General features: G+C 43.3%; 1 protein-coding gene across 1 annotated transcript in view; it reads left to right on the forward strand.

The window, feature by feature from the left end:
• Window positions 1-740: 740 nt before the first annotated feature.
• MYCBP2 (MYC binding protein 2) overlaps window positions 741-18,614 on the forward strand; it is a 213,475-nt gene continuing 195,601 nt past the window's right edge. Inside the window, exon 1 of the mRNA XM_086620176.1 lies at window positions 741-1,027. Within this exon, the coding sequence (XP_086476302.1) occupies window positions 741-1,027 (287 nt within the window). The remainder of the gene's footprint in view (window positions 1,028-18,614) is intronic.

The following is an 18,614-nucleotide window of genomic DNA, read 5'->3' on the forward strand; positions in this document are numbered from 1 at the left end:
CAGCGGGACACCTAAACAAAGCCAGACAGACAGACGCGCTCTCAACAGGGCGAGGGATAAGCTCCGTGCCGAAGACCGACGGCGCCCGCGAAGCCCGACCCCGCGCAGGTATGACTTCGCGGGTACCGGCGGGCCCCGGGAGGAGCCCACCGGCCCCGCGGAGCAGGTGCGCCTCACCCGCTCGGCCCCGGATCTCCCGGGGCCCGCTCCGGCGGAGGGGAGGGGAGGGGAGGAGCGGCGGGGCCGGGCGGCGCATGCGCATGCGCCCCCGGGCCGGGGCTGGCCGCGGGAGGGAGGTGGGGCCGGAGCGGCGGTGCGGAGAGAGGGCGGCGGCGCCGCCGAGGAGAAACTCCGGAGGGGAAGCGGCATCCGCTGGCCTTCCCCCCGCCCCCTCCTCCCTCCGCTCCGTAGCGGGAAGGGGGAAGCGAGCGGCCGGCCAACCCCCCTGCCCCCCCGGTCCTGCCCAAATCTCGGCGCGAGGGAGCGGCGGCCGGCGCTGTGCCCGGGGCGGAGGGCGAGCGGGCGGACAGCCGGGGCCCCGAGCCGCCGCCTGAAGGGAGGAGAGGGGTGTTCCCGCACCCCCGGCCCCGGCACAGGTGGATGAGCGGTCTCCAGAGAGGCGGCGGCGGCTTTCGCGGCCTCTCCATGGCTGGGCCCCGGCGGTGAAGGCAGCGGGAGCCGCCTGTGTCCGCGTCGCGCCGGGAGGCAGCGCAGCCACCAGGGGGCGGGCGGGGAGGGGGATGAGCGCCGCAGCCGCCGCCGCCTCTGCGGGAGCCGCCGTCGCCGCCTGCACCGGGGCCGAGGGCGGCTTCTTCTTTTCCAGCGGCTCTGGTCCGGCGGGGCCCATGGGGCCCGAAGAGGGCTCAGCCGGCGGGCTGGGCGCCCTGCCCGGCGCCCTGGCGCCGCCGTCGCTGGGCTGCCGGAGCCGCTACCAGCTGCTGCTCTCCGGGAAGGCCCTGGCCGACAGATACCGGAAGATTTACACGGCGGCGCTGAGCGACAGGGAGCTGGGGAGCCACCCGGGCAGGTAAGGCGCACCGAGCTCCCTCCCGGGCGGGACGGGCACCCACGGCGGCTGCCGCCACCCCTCCCATCGTGGGCTGGGAGCGGCCCTTCCCCCGGCGGCGGCCCCCGGCCCCGTGCGTGCACCTTCTTCCCGACAGCGGCACGCCTCTCCTCCCCCGGTCGCCGCCCTCCTCATCTTGCCTCCTCGCCCCCTTGTCAGACAGCGCGGCTGCCCCCGCTGCCTCTGCCGTGTGGCCCCCACCGGGCCCCGGGGAGCGGAGGGGGCGGTGATGTAACCCGGCGGCTGCCCAGGTGCCACCCCCTGCCCGCCGCCCGGGCCCCGCCGTTAGCTTGGCCGGCGTTACCGTGCAGATGGCGCTGCCACCCCCCTTTCCCGGTGCCCGGGGGGGTGGGGGTGGGCGGGGAAGTTACCTGTGCCCGCTCCCCTCCTGCAGCGCGGGGGCTGGGGGCTCCGTCACGCCCCCGTGGCGGAGGATAGCGGTGCGAAGTCCCGCTCCGCCCGTCCTTCCGCGGCCGCCTGGGGGGACAGAGCGTTTCCTCACGGTGTCCATCTTGAGACCTCGGGCAGAGCTCGCTCTGGCCGGGGCCTGTCGTGCCGCCGAAACGGGCCGAACCCCGTAGTCCCTGCGGAGAGACGCCGCTGCCCGCCGTGCAGGGCATCCGCGGATCCCGCTAGCGGGGTCGCCCGAGCGAGGGATCGCGGTGCTTTGCCGTGTGTCGGAGCGGCCTTTAGCTGCCATGCCTTGTTTTTCCTTCTCTTTTGGTAATCTCTGCCGCCTTGTCGGCGGCCTCGGTGTCTGGAGGGAGGCTGCATCCTAGGCAGCGCTTTCCAGGGGGAGCCGGGGGGTTGGGAGGGCTGTGCCGCTCCCACCCGGTTCCTGACACCCCCCCTCCCCCCCGCTCCCGGCGGATGGTCGCCGTCGGGGCTTCCTTTCGCGCCGGCAGCTGCCGCTCCTGCCAGCCGGTTCTCGGGCTCCGTCCCCGGGCCGCCGCAGGGTGCCTGTTGCTCCTGCCGCTTTTCGCCCGGGGTGCCCACGGGGCGGGGGGCGCCGTAAGGTGCCGGGTGGCGGCGGGGAGGGGGGCTGCGGGCTGAGGCGACGAGGTGCCGAGGGGGGGGAGGGAGGGAGGGGCGGCGGGCATCGCTCGCGGCTGCCGCGGCCGTCACCCCGCGGGGCCCGGCCCAGCTCGGGCGAGGTGCCCGGCCGGAGCCCCGGCCCGGCGGCTGCTCTGTGCGAGGGGGGCGAGGGGCAGTGTCGTCCCCCCCCCCTACCCCGTGATCCCCATTGTTTCCCTCTGGAGGTTGCCGAGGATGCGGATGACACGAAAGCGGCACCTTCCTGCGTTCTCAGTCTCTGCTGGCTTTAAGCTGTGATGTGTGTGGCCTGATCGTAAGGAGAGCTTTGTGTCACCCCTGGTTTAAGTTTGTAAGCGGTTGTAAAGCACGAGGTGGTTGGCTTCTTCGGTTTGGATTTTTTTTTTCAGTCTGACTGGAGCAGCAGGGCTTATTTCCGCCCCCCCCCTATGTAGACCTGTGAGTGTTTTCTTAACCTACATATACCTTAGTTCAGTGCACATGCCTTTTTTCCCTTAAGTCTTCTCTTCCTACTTTTGAGCTTTGTTATCATTTAATCCTGGGACAGCGAGTGCTAAGTGTAAGGAAACTACTAAATGTAAGCAAATCAGCTGGTTAATTGCTCCATGCTGGTCAGATATTTGTCTGAGTTTTGCCTTAACGTGTCTGTATTTGTTAAAGCTGTAGTTTTGAATTCGTTGTGTCCTACATAGTGGTTTTGGTCTCGGGATAATTCAACTGCTATCTCTTCTACTTATAATTGTAGAAAATACTAGCTTTAGGTAAGTGTAAATGTCAATGTTTCTTTTAACTGACAAAATAATTACTTTTAACTCCAAGCTATCACAGATTGCATTATTTTGGATTCTATTTCTTATTAGCAGAGTCTTATGAGAATGCCGGTTAAAAGAACACTGACGTTTGCGGTTACTGTATATCTTTATTCTTGAAGGCTACCTTTAGTGATATGTCTTGGCTACATTGAGTCATCTTAGAGGGAATCAAAGCCAGACTCTTCCTTTAGAGAAAACAGGTTATATTAAGCCATGGGCAAGTAAATGACAGCTAGTTAATACTGGTGAATACAGCCAATATGTATTGTAGGACTTTTGAGAGGAGAAATATTTAAAAATCAGCTAGTTGCCTGCTGTCTCTTGGTACTCACCCCCAATATCTCATGTATCAGACTGATGGCAGCCAACGTACTGCTTGTGATCTCCACCCTTTCTCCATATTAGTGTCAAAATATTGCAATTTAAGGTTTGAGAACTTCACCCACCTGGTAGCCTTAAACAGAACTGATTAAAAATGCTTTTTGACAAAAATGGTAAAAATCCCAAACATTTTCTAAAGAGAGGCTTGAAAACGATTTGTGACTGCGTCTAAGTGCTGCAGTAGATAAAAATGCCAGATAAATTAATTGGTGATTAAGTTAATATAGTTTATAACAAGAATATTAACTGTATTTTTTTTATGTGGAAAATCTGAAGCCTCTAGATCTGTCAATAAGAGTGTTTATGACTAGAAAAATATCTTGAAAAGCTAAACAAATTGGCTTATGAACACTAATAAAATTCCTCCTGGGCTCCAAGCAGACTGAAGAACGATGATAGTGCAACCTGCTTGCAATATATTGATGCATAATTTTTGCTTCAAGTCTGCAAAATTGTACTCTGCACTTCACGTGGTGTGACCAACGCCTGCCTGAGTGAGTGCTTTTATTTCAAATCTGACTTTAGTGTTTCTGAAGAGCCAGAAAGCAGTATGAAAAAGCTTGTGCATAGACAAGGAAATTAAACGTTGTGGAGATTATCTGAAAGTCACCAGTAAGATTAATATCCCGTTTGCGAGGTGTTTGTGCTGGCTGTCAGCTGAAAGTTATGAACATCACATGTTGAGCAGGATGCAGTAATTGGCTCTGAAACAGAACTAGCAGTGCTTTGCGTTTCCTCATGTGATACTGGCTGTGGTGTCATGAACATTTCGGTCTCCCAAGGAGGCGGTTTGGTCGCTGCTGTGCTTGTTCCCCCTGCCACGCTGACATAATTATTTATATAGTCTCTAGCCGTAACAGATTAGAGACTTGCTCCGGGTTAAAATTAACTTGGCGAAACTGGTTTGTTGTAATCCAGGCTAATTCCCTGATCTGGCTCACCTTGTGATTGCGCTTGTGACAGCGTGAGCTGAGGGGTTGGTTGCACAGAGATCTGTGTACAGGCAGGCGGGAGCAGAGAAACTGTTGGTTTCGTCTCTAGTGCCAGCCTAGTAGTTTTATAAAAGGAAACAGGAAAAAGTATCTAATTCTGCAATTTGACATGCAGCCCTCTTTGCTCAGATAACAAAGTTAAGAATCTGTTACAGTGTTACTAGAAGGTAAATCTACTCTGAATGTGCCTCTTTGTAGCCTCTGCTTTGTGGCTACTGAAATACGCGAAAATGACTAGTAATGGCGTAACAGTTAGGAAGTGTGAGCCTCTGTAGAGGGTAGATAAAAACTTCATGTTGTTGGAGTGTTGTGTCATAGGCTGGGTTCTGAGTGAACGAAACCAGAATTCTGCTCTCTGTTACCAAAGTGGTGCAGCTTGTTAACTGCTCCCTGTCCTGGAAGCTTTGTGTTTGCAAAGTAAGGTACTTCTGATTTTCACGTTTTTGCTGTCTTCAAATATAGAGCTTTTCTGTTGTGTAACTTAATCCTAACAAACATCCCCATCCACCTGAATTGCTGGTGTTACGTCTTGTGCATCTCAGGGTTTTCCCTGAACTGTCAGTCCCATTACTCCTCTTTTACTTATATATTTACTACCAGAAGTATCAGTTAGGCTCAGTGTGTGTTCTTTGAAATATATGTTTCAAATATATATTTGAATATAGACAGATATACAAATTTGTAATGGCCTTAGCGTGGCCTGTTTTCTAATGAAAATTTTGACTAACTTGAAATTTTAATATTGTAGTGACAATTTACTTTAAAATGGCAGTAATTTTGTACTCGTGACAAAGTGTTTTTCATCTGTTTTACAGCTTATCAAGTGTCTTTACTGAAAAGATCATCATATCTTTTATTTTGTCTGTAGGACATCAACTCAGCAACTGTGAAAGTACCCTCATGCAGATCAAAGAATCATTTCTGAATAGGTTCTTCTTTGGTTCCATTTGCACTTTAAGTTAGTTGAGAGGGCTGCATCTGGATTTCTAGAGTAACATTAGGTATCAGAGATGCAGCTGTGTATATTGAATAATATTCAATATTGAAAATTTCTTATGTTCCTTGCTAAAGGGAGACATCCTACTGAACTTGTCAGGTGCTTAATTTGTTTGCTGCATAAAGTTCAGTAGAAACATTCTATCAATTAGTTTAAAAACGTTAACCATTTGAAAATAGAAATGCTTTTGGGGGGTGGTGTGGTTTTTTTGGCAGTTACTTCTTTGCTAAAGTTGCCTCTTTTAACTTGGATCCTTCAGAGAAGAAAAGCCTCTGTTTGTGTTGTGGGGACAAAAACCCCAAACAAATCTAATGTTGTGAAGTGGCTTGATTGAGATAAAGGAAAGTTTCAGTCATGACTGGAATGTAAGATTTCTGCTGTTAACCAGAAATCAGCTGGCTGATTTTCCAGCTGTTTTGGCTGCAGAAGAGGCAGCCAACTTTCTTTCATTTTACGTGATTCTACTGGATGATAAAAGAAATTTTTGGAAGTAGGCCATCTCATCCACACTCATAGTTGTAAATTATACATCCTCTGGAGAAAATTGATCATTACTTTAATCTTTAGGCTTTCCAAGGTTGACACAAAGTCTTCCCTTATGCCCCTTCTTATGCAACGCTTATTTGACCCTGGGATGTTTTAAGTATATATATTTCAAAATTTATTGGAGAAATGCTACTGAAACACTTCACCTTTGCACTGCAGAGTTATTAAAGAATTTGTGGAAACCATGTTAGCTGTGGTACAGTAATGTTTTAATAGTATATTGTGCTGTTGGTTAATAGATACTAGCTAATGACTAAATCCCTGTATTTTTACTCTTCTTCTTTACCTTATATTCTGATAAGGAAAACAGTTTTACATAGTAGTTCTTTTAAAAATCTGTAGTAGTCACTTAGTCTAAACATAGTTTGTATTTGTGCAGTGTTAGTGTAGAAAACCTAATAATAGAAGCTGGAAAGAAGCTAATACTATGTTGAGAGGCTTAAGATGTTTAGTTTATTTGTGTGTGTGTATATGTATATGAAATTAATGTATCATAATTTATATAAATGATTTGAAAAAATAAAAAACCTAGGATCTGTGAGAATATTCATGTTTTGTGAACTGGTAGAAGTGTATTTCCTTTTAACAAAAATAGAGGCTGAAACAACCTTAGAAGTCTAGTGATGCTCAAAGACACCTTTGTCTTGTAGTCCTGCGTCCTTGTGATCCTTTATGTAGTAGGAAAGTGGGCAGTTTGGAAAGGAATTAGTGCATGTGATAGAATCACATTGTGTGATTATTTTTTGTTATTATTATTTACCTTCCTGTGATTTGTTTTCGATTACAAAATACTCTGTGGAATGTTTTGGTCTTCAGTTAAAAGTTCAGTTATAGGCCAAACTGAAATTGAACAGCAGTTACAGGAAAAAAAAAATTAAGCTTTTATTTTTAGCTATGAGAGTATATTTGTGTGAGAATGTGTCAAGTAGCAGCAGCTATGGTGTTTGTTCTGTTATATAGTGGTGTTCTTAATGTTCACCTGTGGAGAAGATGGACACGTTCTCCAGATAATCAGTTTGTTACTAAATCATTTGTACTGGGTACCTAACTATTTAGCGGTAATATTTCGGTCATTATTGGTTAAGCCTTTTTAGTGTTCATGTGGTAATTGTCTCAGGAAGTGTTTTTTAGTAAGGTACATAATAATGACAGCAGATTATTGCCTCTCTTTCAATTCTCATTACCTGATTTTGAGTTTCGGAGTTCTTGTAGGTGCTTTTCAAGCACAGATAAGGCTTTACGTCGTTTTCCTTTTATTGCCAGATTAATCCTTGATGTTTGGTGATTTCTTGATATTGTTGACACCTCTGAGGATCTTGGCTGCTCAACTGTGTACCAAAATACCCTATTTAATGTGTTTTAAACTTTAAAAATAATTTATCCTTTCTGAATGTTGGGTTGGGGATTTTTGGTGAGAGTATTTGTGGGAATATGATTGTAGGCATTGGTATCTATACAATGGCAAAGTTCTGAACAGTGGCAACATGTCTAGCTCAAGTTTTAGTGTTATACTTTTACTAATTAAATCCATGTGATGTCATTGCATGAATTTTGTGTTTTGTTTTGTTTTTTTCCTGTGGATAATGAAATCTCTTCCACTTTAAACTAGCAAGTATTGCCTGAATGTTGTACTGAAGTTCACAAGAATTTGGAATTTTAATTTGCTAACTTAAGTAAATACAACTCCCAAGTGGGACACAAGAGGAATTGACTTATTAGATTTGCCACAATTGTGGTTTATTCTGCTTAATATTTTAACCAGAGCCTGGTTTGTTGTCCCCCCCCGATTTATTTCAAAATGACTCCAGCTGTCAATTTGACAAATAATCAAAGACTTATTTTTGCTTAACTGAAATTGGATTTTGCTTCTGATTTTTAAAGGCTTATGAGTTCTGTTGGCAATTTTCATATAAAGTCTGATTTCCTGTTCTCAGTAATCTTCAGACCTTCTAATCTGTGTGTCCCTGGGATTCTTACATCTACTGATTTGAAACCATCTGTATGTATGTTCCATGGGTTTTTTTTCCTTTTATGTTGTTGGTTTGTGGTGATTTTTTTGGGGTATTCTTTTTTTGTTTTTAAACTGAGAGGGAATGCCAGTTAAAGTTTCGGTTTCAATTATGTTATCTGCTCTGGCATGCTGATGGTCTGTTAGGTGGCAAATATAAGCAGTTAAATTTAGACTGGAGCTCAAGCAGTTTAAGAGGTCACCATTCCTCACTGCTAGCTGTGTTAAATGTAGTAAATGTGCTTCCTACATACTTAAAATGTAATGTTCAGTTTGTGTTTCTGCTGTGTTAACCATCAGTTGTGGGAGTTTGGTTTTGGTTTTCCTCCCATATTGTAATCTTCCTCTTGGCCAAAATATTTTGAAGATGTTTCTTTAGTAAATTCTTCTGACATATGACTACATATGTTTCACCAAACCCATAATTTAAAGACTATTTATGTCTTTATAGGAAGCACATATGACATATCAGCAATACAGTCTTTGATACGGAAGTACTTCATGCAAACTGTTCTCCACATCCTTGGTTTGCTTTAGAAACTCGATCCCTTGCAGCACCTCTTAAATACACGGTTACACTTTTGTCTTTTTCTTACTTACCTTGCTTACCATAAACACGATTTCACACTGAGGTGCTGGTTGGAATAGTAGTCTTATAATTAACAAAAGTTTTTGTGTTGTAAATATACTCTTTCGCAGCTAATATTTCCCAGTGGTCTTTCACAGCCAATTGCTGCCATCGTGCCCCTCCAAAGGATGAACACTAGCAATAGGCATGGGAGAATGGAATCTTTGTGCCTTAAGTGGCCATGTTAAGGTGTATGGTTTCTGTACACTTAGATTTAACATTTCATAAGTTATGAAGCATATTAATATGCTTTTTTCTTCTTAGCAAGTATGTCATGGTAAATTGTGTGTTACAGCTCACTGCCTCCCTTCAGACTGATGAATGTGTTGATGGACCTAATTAGTTTTTATTGTTGTAATTGAATGATGCTTCTTTCTTTGCATTTAGTATATCTATGACTACTTAGGCCTCAGAATACTGTGAGGATTTTTTCTTTTCCTTTGTTACTGGTTTAATAATTCTAAATCTGTACCAGTCGTACACCTTAGAAAAGAAACAAAGATTCATTCAGCTTCCTTGTCCCCACTTAAAGCTGGAGCCCTATGGTTAGATTAGTGCTGTTCCTTATTTTCCTTTTCTTCCTTAAATTTCCTTGACTTGTACTCCCAAGTATAATTGTCTAAGGTAATGGGTTTTGAACTGAGGTTTTTGAACCCTTGGAAAATAATTCATATGTTCTAGGAAAGGGTGTTGTGGTTTAACCCCAGTAGACAGCCAAGCATCACACAGCTGCTCGGTTGTCACTCCCTCCTGCTGTGGGATGGGGAGACAGTTGTAGAGATAAAAGTGTGAAAACTTGTGGGTTGAGATAAGGGCAGTTTAACAGGTAAAGCAAAAGCTGTGTGCACAAGTAAAGCAAAATAAGGAATTCATTCCCTGCTTCCCATCGACAGGCCGATGTTTCGCCATCTCCAGGAAAGCAGGGCTCCATCATGCGTAATGGTTACTTGGGAAGACAAGCCCCGTAATTGTGAACGTTCCCTCCTTTCTCCTTCTTCCCACTGGCTTTTATTGTTGAGCGTGACATCATATGGTGTGGAATATCCCTTTGATCAGTTGGGGTCAGCTGTCCCGGCTGTGTCCCCTCCCAATTTCTTGTGCACCCCTGACCTACTTGCTGTCGGGGCAGTGTGAGAAACAGCAAAGGCCTTGATGCTGTGTAAGTACTGTTCAGCAGCAGCTACAGCATGGGTGTGTTGTCAACATTGTTTCCATCGCAAATCCAAAAAATACAAGCTACTCTGGAGAAAATGAGCTCTATCCCAGCCAAAGCCAAAACAAAGAGAAAGTAAGATAAAGTCAAAAAGTATAAGCCTGTTGTTTGTAGTTTAAATTCTTTAGAATGATCCAAACTACTACTGAAAAAATCTAAAAGTTTGCAAGTGGAAATAATTGGAAGCCTCTTCTCTGACTTGTGCTGTGGTGCCATAGTATTTAGATTATTTTGGTTGTGATCTCTGTCAGTCTGGAAAAACATCTACCTAAGAATTTTAACCTTAGCAGAGTCAAACCCTGAACTTTTCATTTTATTTCTTCAGTGTTCTCCTTGTTGCAGTTGGTAACATCACTCATCTTTTCCATTGCTGAGCCTTTAAGCCAGTGACTGTTTTTATACAGATCTGCACCCAGTCATTTACATTACATTGAGATGAACTTGTTCTTAAATAAATACCTTATTCTACTGTTTTTTATTATTTCAACCTCTTCTTATTTTAATTGTTTCACCATAAGTTACATGTATTGTTACTTAGGATTCACCTCGTGTCTGGTTTTGCCTTTCGTTTCTCTCCCACTAGCCGATGCATTATTCCTTCTAACAGATGTGCTCATATGTCTCCATTACACTTGTGTGTTTTCAGAGTAGTTATGTCTCTCTTCCATTTATCTTCAAACCAATCAATTCTCTATCTCATTTTATTTCTAGAATATACTGTTGTACAGGGTGGACCATTGTTGGCTGTAAACTGGCAAGTTTTCAGTCTTTTGCACTAGATGGTTATGTCTTCTGCTATTCAGTGAGGATAATGTAGAATTTATTTGCTTTACCTGTGATAATAATCACTCTAAGGATGTTATACTGTCATTAACTGGTAATGTGCTTTTTCTTAACAGTTCTCCTAAGCTTCATGGAGCATCTTCCCTAGGTTAAAATTCTGCTGGTATGATTCTGTGTCAGATAGCTTTGTATGTGCACTTTGGTTTTGGTGGCTGCATTTAGATAGGAAAGTGGCCAAAGGTGCAGGTATTATAATCTTTGCTATGGTTGAATGAATTTTTTTTTTTATTTAAAAAATGCAGTCCTAAAATGTTTAAGGGTAAGAGATAGAGAAATACTTTCCTCTACAATGAAAAACTTGAGGTAGAATATTTTCCTTGCATGTATTCTTATAGATCTAATTTCATAGATAGCATTGCAGCGAATAAAAAAGAAATCAGATAATTACAGACAAGAAACTACAACTATCAGTGTTTGTACTGAGAGACCATTCTCTTTGTGTGAGAACATTTTGTAGAAGTGCTTTCTTGTGTGGTCTTTTTGTTTATATGAGAGAGACTTACGCTGTGTGAGAAGCCTTTTCAGTTATTAAAAGGATCCAGATACTGTTTTGTACTTTTGCACTTTTGTCGTGGGAGATCAGATCCATTTCGCTTGTGTAGTTGGGTTTTAATTTCATTTGCAGAACCTGCAGTATTTACATTTCAAACTGTATTGTAGAGTCCTTAGAAAGGACTTAAAAAGCAGCTGGAATAACCCCTTTCTGTCTTAAGCCTCCAAAATTTTCGTTTTCAAAAAAAATAGTATTTAGTTGTTTACAAAGTTAATGTGATAGTAAAGATCATACAGATTGGTGGCATAGGCTTGAAAAATAGTTCTGAGTCACGAAACCAAAATCATGATTGAAAAGGTGTGCAATTTCAGCTCACAAACAGTAGCATATTAAAGTCTCAACTGAACAAACAGCTGGTAAGATGGCCTTTTTCTTCTGGACCAGAATGTGCAGGGAGGATTTACAGACCATAGTAATGTGGCTGTTGCTCTTACCTATCTTCCAGATGTTTGATGTCTTAACTATACGTGGCACTTTATTCCTCCCCAAGCAGTCTCTCAAATCCATCAGTCTCCTTTTGTTTTGAGTTTTCTTAACCTTATCTTTTCAGATGCCTTAGAAGCCCAACATAGCCTGTCCTATTAGTCTGCCTCTCTTTTCCTCTAAGCCTGTCTTAATTGGATTGCAGTTGATGTTCCTTACCCTGATTTACGGATTTAAGTGACAGGATTTTGATCATTTTTCCATTTGTAGATATACTGCTTAAGCCCTGACTCTCCTTTTCTATTGGCATGGATGAAAATTCATGTCAGAATGCTTGATTAATAATTCAAAGAAGGTAGTGCATAAACTGGTAATGGTTTGGAGGGCATACACGTGGCTGTTAGAATGATAGTTGAGCTGTTGCCCACTTTATTAAAAATTGGAGTTCCTCAAGCATTTGATTGAGACTTGTTAAATGAAGATGATATCAATAATTTTAAATATTTGAGGCCATCTAAGGATAATATTGTCATTGTTGACAACCAAAAAATACAAAGCTTTTATTATTTGGGGAAAAAATTGATTGTACTCTCTAGTGTTGTTTTGAGATCTGACTGTCAAGCTGAGCAGTTTTCCTCTTCAATGATTCTCACTGCTGATTTCCTTAAAAAAAATCTGTAGCCGTTGCAGAAAAGTAATAGTACTCTCAGTAGTTTTCAGTAACAGTAGGTAAGATACATATACCCACAGGGCAGGGAGAGCAGTGGATGTTCCTTACCTCAACTTGAGTAAGGCTTTTGACACTGTCTCCCATAGCATCCCCAGGCTGACAAAGTATAAATTAGGTAAGTGGACAGTGAAGCAGATTGAGAGCGGGCTGAATGTCTGGGCCTGGAGGTTTGTGATCAGTAACACAAAGTTCAGCTGGAGGCAAGTCATCAGTAGCGTACCCTAGGAGCTTATACTGGGACCAGTACTGTTCAGCATCTTCATTCATGACCTGGATGCTGGGACAGAGTGCGCCCCCAGTTCACGGATGGTACAAAACTGGGAGGAGTTACTCATATGTTACATGGTTGTGTTTCCATTCAGAGGACTCTGGATAGGCTGGAGAATTGGGCTTAGAGGAATCTCGTGAAGGGCAAAAACGGAAAATGCAGAATCCTACATCAGGGGAGGAATAACCCCAGGGGAGCTGAAGAAGACATCTGGAAGACAACTGTGCAGAGAAGTAGCTTGGCTGCTTCTACTGTTGGACAACAATCTGACCATGCGTCAGTAATGTTCCACTGTGGCAAAGAAGGCAGGCAACCTCCTGGACTGGTTAGGAAGAGTGTTGCCAGCAGGTTGAAGGAGGTCCTCTCTGCTCAGCACTGGTGAGGTTGCATCTGGAGTGTCCAGTTCTGAACTCTCCAGTACAGGAGGGGCAGACACTCTGGAGAGAGTCCATTGCAGGGCCACAAAGGTGATTCAGCGTCTGGAGCATTTCTTCTCTAAGGAGACACTGAGAGAGCTGGTACTGTTCAGCCTGGAGAAGATAAGGTCAGGGGGGTTCTTATCAATGTATGGAGGGAATGAAGAAGAGGGAGCCAGACTCTTCTCAGTAATGCCCAATGACAGGACAAGGGATAGATGGGCACAAATTAAAAATAATGAAATTGCAGTGTGTTCAAAGAAAGCATTTCTCCACTGTTGGAGAGGTCAAGCACTGGCACGAGTTGTCCAGGGTGGTTTAATATCTCCTTGGAAATACTAAAAATCTGACTGGTACTGGGAACCTACTCTATCTGACCCTACTTGAGCAGGAGGTTTCACAGAATCAGTCACAGAATGGTTGAGATTGGAAGGGTCCTCTCGAGTTCATGTGGTCCACCTGCCCTGTTCACGCAGGGCCACCTGTAGCCAGTCTTGATGAGGTGGTGGGTGACTGTCTGTGGCAATTAGTCTCCAGTTTGGGGATATTACTTCACAAATCCCAGCCTTCCTCTCCTGCAATCTGTCAACCTGTCTCCCACTTTTTCAAACTTCTAATGTATCACAACAGGCAAAAATATGGTCTGTGAGCCAACTGCCGTGCAATTGAGCTACTTTGGCTGTGATTTTGGCAGAACCAGTAACTTGTTTTTCCTACCCTGCCTGCAACTGTGCAAAGAAGAAGGGAAGGTCAAGGAACTGCTTCATGGAGGTATTTTTTGTGAAGTACTTCACAGAGCAAGTGTTCTCTTGTCAGACATATTCTAAAACCCAGGAGTACTAACCCACGTTATCAAAAGGCATTTCTTCTGACGAGTTCTGTAGATTTTGTTGCCAAGTTACAGTGAAAGGATTTAGATGAGTGTATGTATTCAGAAATGTACATTCTTGGATGCTTTTCTATTTCTTTGTGATTCGTAAGGTAAAATTTTGAGTCAGTTTGTGATGAAAGTATATGGCATAATATGTACTCTGTGTGTGCATGTATATTTCATAAAGCTTGCTAATACTTAGTTTTATGTTACACTGAGATTTTATGTGTATTTGTATGATACGTATTTGTGCACCAGGTTTCAGTTCGTATATGTGAATTTTTTTCCTCTGTCAACTGTACTATGGCAAGTCCTTTTGGAGACTTGGTAGGTATTATTGTAGGTGATTAAAAAAAAAGCATTAAAAAGCTTTTGGATTTATTGTTGGTAAGTAGACCTTTTGTTTGTCAAGACAAGAACAAATTGAGTTTGTTGAATGGTATTTATTTTTATTCTTTATACTTCCAGTCTACACATTGTCTGTGTGATTGAAAGTGTGTTGGATATTTCAGTAGTAGAAGGAATGATTAGCTGTGGCTACCTAGTCATCAAAGAGGTATCTGCAAAACCAAAAAGTAAAGCAAGGAAAGCCTTTGGAAAATTCAGTTGTAGAGTACTTTAGGGCAACCTCTAAGCATGATGAAACAGTTGCTGGTCCAGTTGACCTGAACCTCTTTCACACTTATTGGTAGACTTGTGTTGAAGGGAGTTAGGTGGAGTAACGCACAAGCGAACTCAGAACTGAATTAGGAGTATAGCAGTATAGATTGGACCTAGTACTTGAGCCATTTTCTGAACATCTCTCATCTTACAGTTGTAGATGTCACGCAAGGGTAGCTGCTTTAAGATTTCACGTTCTGTATGCCAGCTTTGTAGAAGGTATATAGCTCTTTGATTATGTGGGTTGTTTACTTTGAGTTGCTTTATGGCATGTGTTGAAAGGCAGTTTCTCTTTGTAGATACTTAGGATTCTTGGCAGCTGAAATAACAGTAGTACAGAGATCACACTGAGGTTGAAGAAATCAAAGGGGATTTTAATTGGAAGGACACTTAATGCGTAGCTAAATATGGGAGGTTTTGTACATGGAGGCTCTTAAGAGAAGTAGTTGCTTTCAAGAAAAAATATTCCTCCAATTCGTAGAAGTAAGGCTGCTGAAGATTGTAGCTTCTGGAAATACGGAGAGGTACTGAAATAGGGAGTATGCAAGACAAGCAGCAACTTTGATATGTTTTACAACAATATTCAGTGTTTGCATTTTGGCACTGGTACCTCTTCATCTCCTTGCCAACATCCAGACTCCATGTATTTTTCTTGCTGTTCAGTTCTCTGGTCATAAAACCTCTTCTCCATCTATCGATTAGGCCATTAAAGCTCTGCCCACTTCGTTTGTTTTGTTTCTTACCTTTGTTGGCTCCTTCATGTGAGCCATTGCTTATTTGTCCTAAACTTTTGTTGAATTTTCTCTTTCCTTTGTTTTTGCTTTGGGTTTATGTCTGCCAGATGCATTTCAGTTGTTAACAGCAAGTCTGGATGCCCTGTAAAATAAGATTAAAAAGCCATTTATTTCTTGCGATAAGGGAGGAAATGTGGTCCCACAGTTTTGAGTTCTCTTCAGATCTTCTGATCAGCCTTGATAACCCTTTTTTTTTCTTTAGTATTCCTCTTCCTGTATTTTGAAGCCCTTATAGTTGAACTTCTGTAGCAATGAGACAGCGAATAGTAAGTTTCTTGCTGACAAGTGCACTGGCATTTATCAACTGTGGTCGTCCATTATTGTACTTGATATTAAGAAGCCTTGGAGCTAGATTACAAATTAACAGCTGTTTTGGAACACTTTGGAGGATGAAGTAAATGGCATGGGAGATAGGGAAGCCCATCAGAGGCTGTGATTGCTTTAATATCTCTTCATAATGGCTTTGCCCTTCATCTGTGTGATCATGCGTTAGATTATCTTCTTACAGAAGATAAGGAAACAAACTCAAAATGCACATTATTGTAGTCCATCAGAAGAGTACCTCCTGGTTTTCTGCGTGGCTGAGAACTTGGGTACAGTTCTGATAGAAAAAGTAGCTCTGCCTTATAGTAAGTTAAAACAATTGCAATCAGTGATGAAGGTAAGAACAGAGAAAGAACAGGCTAGAAAGTAGTTAGCTATTTTCACAAATAAGATGAAATCCCCCCCCCTTAAGAGTGGTTGGAAAAACTGGCTGAGGCAATTTCAGAGCTATTAGGAATTACCTTGGAGAATTCATAGAAAATATATAAGGTTCTAGAAAAAAAGCAAATTGGTAAACAGTGCTTGACTAAAAAAATGGATAAAGAAGGACTCAAGGTACTCTAGTACAGTTTCTGTTGACTACATTTCTAAAAGTACTGGAGAAATTATATGTTATATAAATGAAGACGATAAATTAGACACAAAATGGATTTATAATGAGCCCTGTCTGGAAAATTTAATACTTAGCCACTATTAACAGTTGTCTAAAACTCATTTTTCAAAAATTATGGAAAATAATTAGCATTTGACCAAAAGAAATCTTAATTTTAAGGGCTAAACCTTGTTCTAAAATCAGGTGATTATTGAGTTTGGACCCAGTGCCACATAGTCTATACTTCAACTCAGAGCTTGATCTTAACTGAACCAAACTGTAGAATATGTGAGACTGTGAGACCCCGCCTAGAATACTGTGTTCAGCTCTGGAGTCCCTAACATAAGAAGGACATGGAGCTACTGGAACGAGTCCAGAGGAGGGCCATGAAGATGATCAGAGGGCTGGAGCACCTCTGCTATGAAGACAGGCTGAGAGAGTTGGGGCTGTTCAGCCTGGACAAGAGAAGGCTCTGGGGTGATCTTCTAGCAGCTTTCCAGTACCTAAAGGGGGCCTACAGGAAAGCTGGAGAGGGACTTTTTACAAGGGCGTGTAGTGATAGGACAAGGGGCAATGGATTTAAATTGAAGGAGGAGAGATTGAGATTAGATATAAGGAAGCAATTTTTTACATTGAGGGTGGTGAGGCAGTGGAACAGGTTGCTTAGAGTAGTTGTGGCTGCCCCATCCCTGGAAGTGTTCAAGGCCAGGCTGGATGAGGCTTTGGGCAACCTGGTGTAGTGGAGGGTTTCCCTGCCCATGGCAGGGGGGTTGGAACTAGATGATCTTTGAGGTCCCTTCCAACCAAACCATTCTATGATTCTATCTTGTTATAGCAGGTCAGCTAAGAGTATACCAGAGCTCTACTTCTAGCCTTGCACCTGCACCAGGAAGCATATGAGAAAGGCTGGTGTTGCCCCTGTCATCTCGTTGGCTGGACTGTAGCTTCCCTCAAGTGGAATTTTTGGGTGTATTGCCTTCCACTTGTCAATTTGGCTACCCCTGTTCTAGATGGAACTACTGTGGTCTGGATGTAAAACCGCACAGAAGACCCCCCTGGAGAGGTGCTGTGGAACAGATGGGAAGTGTGTGAGCAGAGGTGGGAGCTCTTGTTCTGCATCTGGATCTGTCCGAGGTGCTGAACTGTTCAGTCTCGCCATCGATGGTTTCAGTGTTGGAATTCAGATTGGATAAGAAAAAGTTCATAGAGGATGCAAACCTGAGGAAGATTACAGATATACTGAAGACGATAACCTCAGCAAATGTTTAGCTTCAAAAAAAAACCCAAACAACCACCCAACAAACCAGTAAGCAGAAATGTTGAAACAACAATGAATAAAAGGTGAGGTGGAAGTTCCTCATGACAGGTTCTATGCATTGTATAGAATTAAAAAGTGAATGTGATTCAGCGGTGTCATAGTGTTGGAGTGTTTCAGATTTCTCTTCAAAATGCGTGAGAGATTGTTTTGTGTAGGAAACCTGAAGTAATTCTTAACCTTTTCTTTGCACTTCAGGATTGTGGGACTTTTGTCTCTTTCTCTTTTTTTTTTTTGGTGTGCATTTTTTATTGTTATTTTGGTTTTGTTTTCTCAACAAGAACAACTGGTTATGAGTATGAGAGAATAGTGAAATTAGTTGTAGGTGATGTAAATTATTTGTGGTTTAGGCTGAAGGAACTGAGACTGCTTAATTGACAGAAGACTCTTACTTCTCCTCAGACTTGAAATAAGGTCAAGCAAGCCATGGAAAAAGAGGAAAATAAACTGATTTTTCTATAATAAAGATGTAAAATAATAGCATTTAATTGCCATAAGGGTGATTTAGAAAAGACCTCACAAAGAGCTTTCTGGTACGGTTACTTAGGATGTGATGGACGTGTGATCATTGGCAGTGTTTAATATCTCCACAGGGAAAACACTTATCAGGAATGAAATGGAATTTGACTAGTCCTGTGCTGGACCAGGGAATGGACAGACTGACCTTTTGGAGTCCTTTCAGACACTGTTTATAATGATTCTAGAGTAGCTTCCACTTGTCAAATTGTATTTTAGTTTGCCTGAGGACATGCACAAGTTTTCTGTAACACTGAAACTTGGAAAAGTCTTGTTAAAGATCCTGTACACAGTGCCCACCTTAATCCATCTGCACTGAAAAACTCTTGCTGGTTGCATGTAATCATGTTCTTTGTCATGCACTTTTTAGTATACCCTCGAGCATTGATTATATCCAAGAAAGTGTGGATCAATTCGAGTGTCTGGCTTGCCCTAATACAGACATATGTTTTAAGTGTGGTAGAGTGATAGTCATCCCTTGTTCTCTTGTTAGCTTTGTGTGGTATTGTAGGTTTGATTATGCTGACTAATTCCCATAGAAGTCTGCTCTTATGCCTGAATTTGCCGTATGTTTGCTGATCCAGATGGTGAACAGATGAAAAGCTCAGTATGT

The sequence above is a fragment of the Tauraco erythrolophus genome, chromosome 1 (genome assembly GCF_009769465.1).
Source record: "Tauraco erythrolophus isolate bTauEry1 chromosome 1, bTauEry1.pri, whole genome shotgun sequence".
NCBI classification, from domain to species: domain Eukaryota; kingdom Metazoa; phylum Chordata; class Aves; order Musophagiformes; family Musophagidae; genus Tauraco; species Tauraco erythrolophus.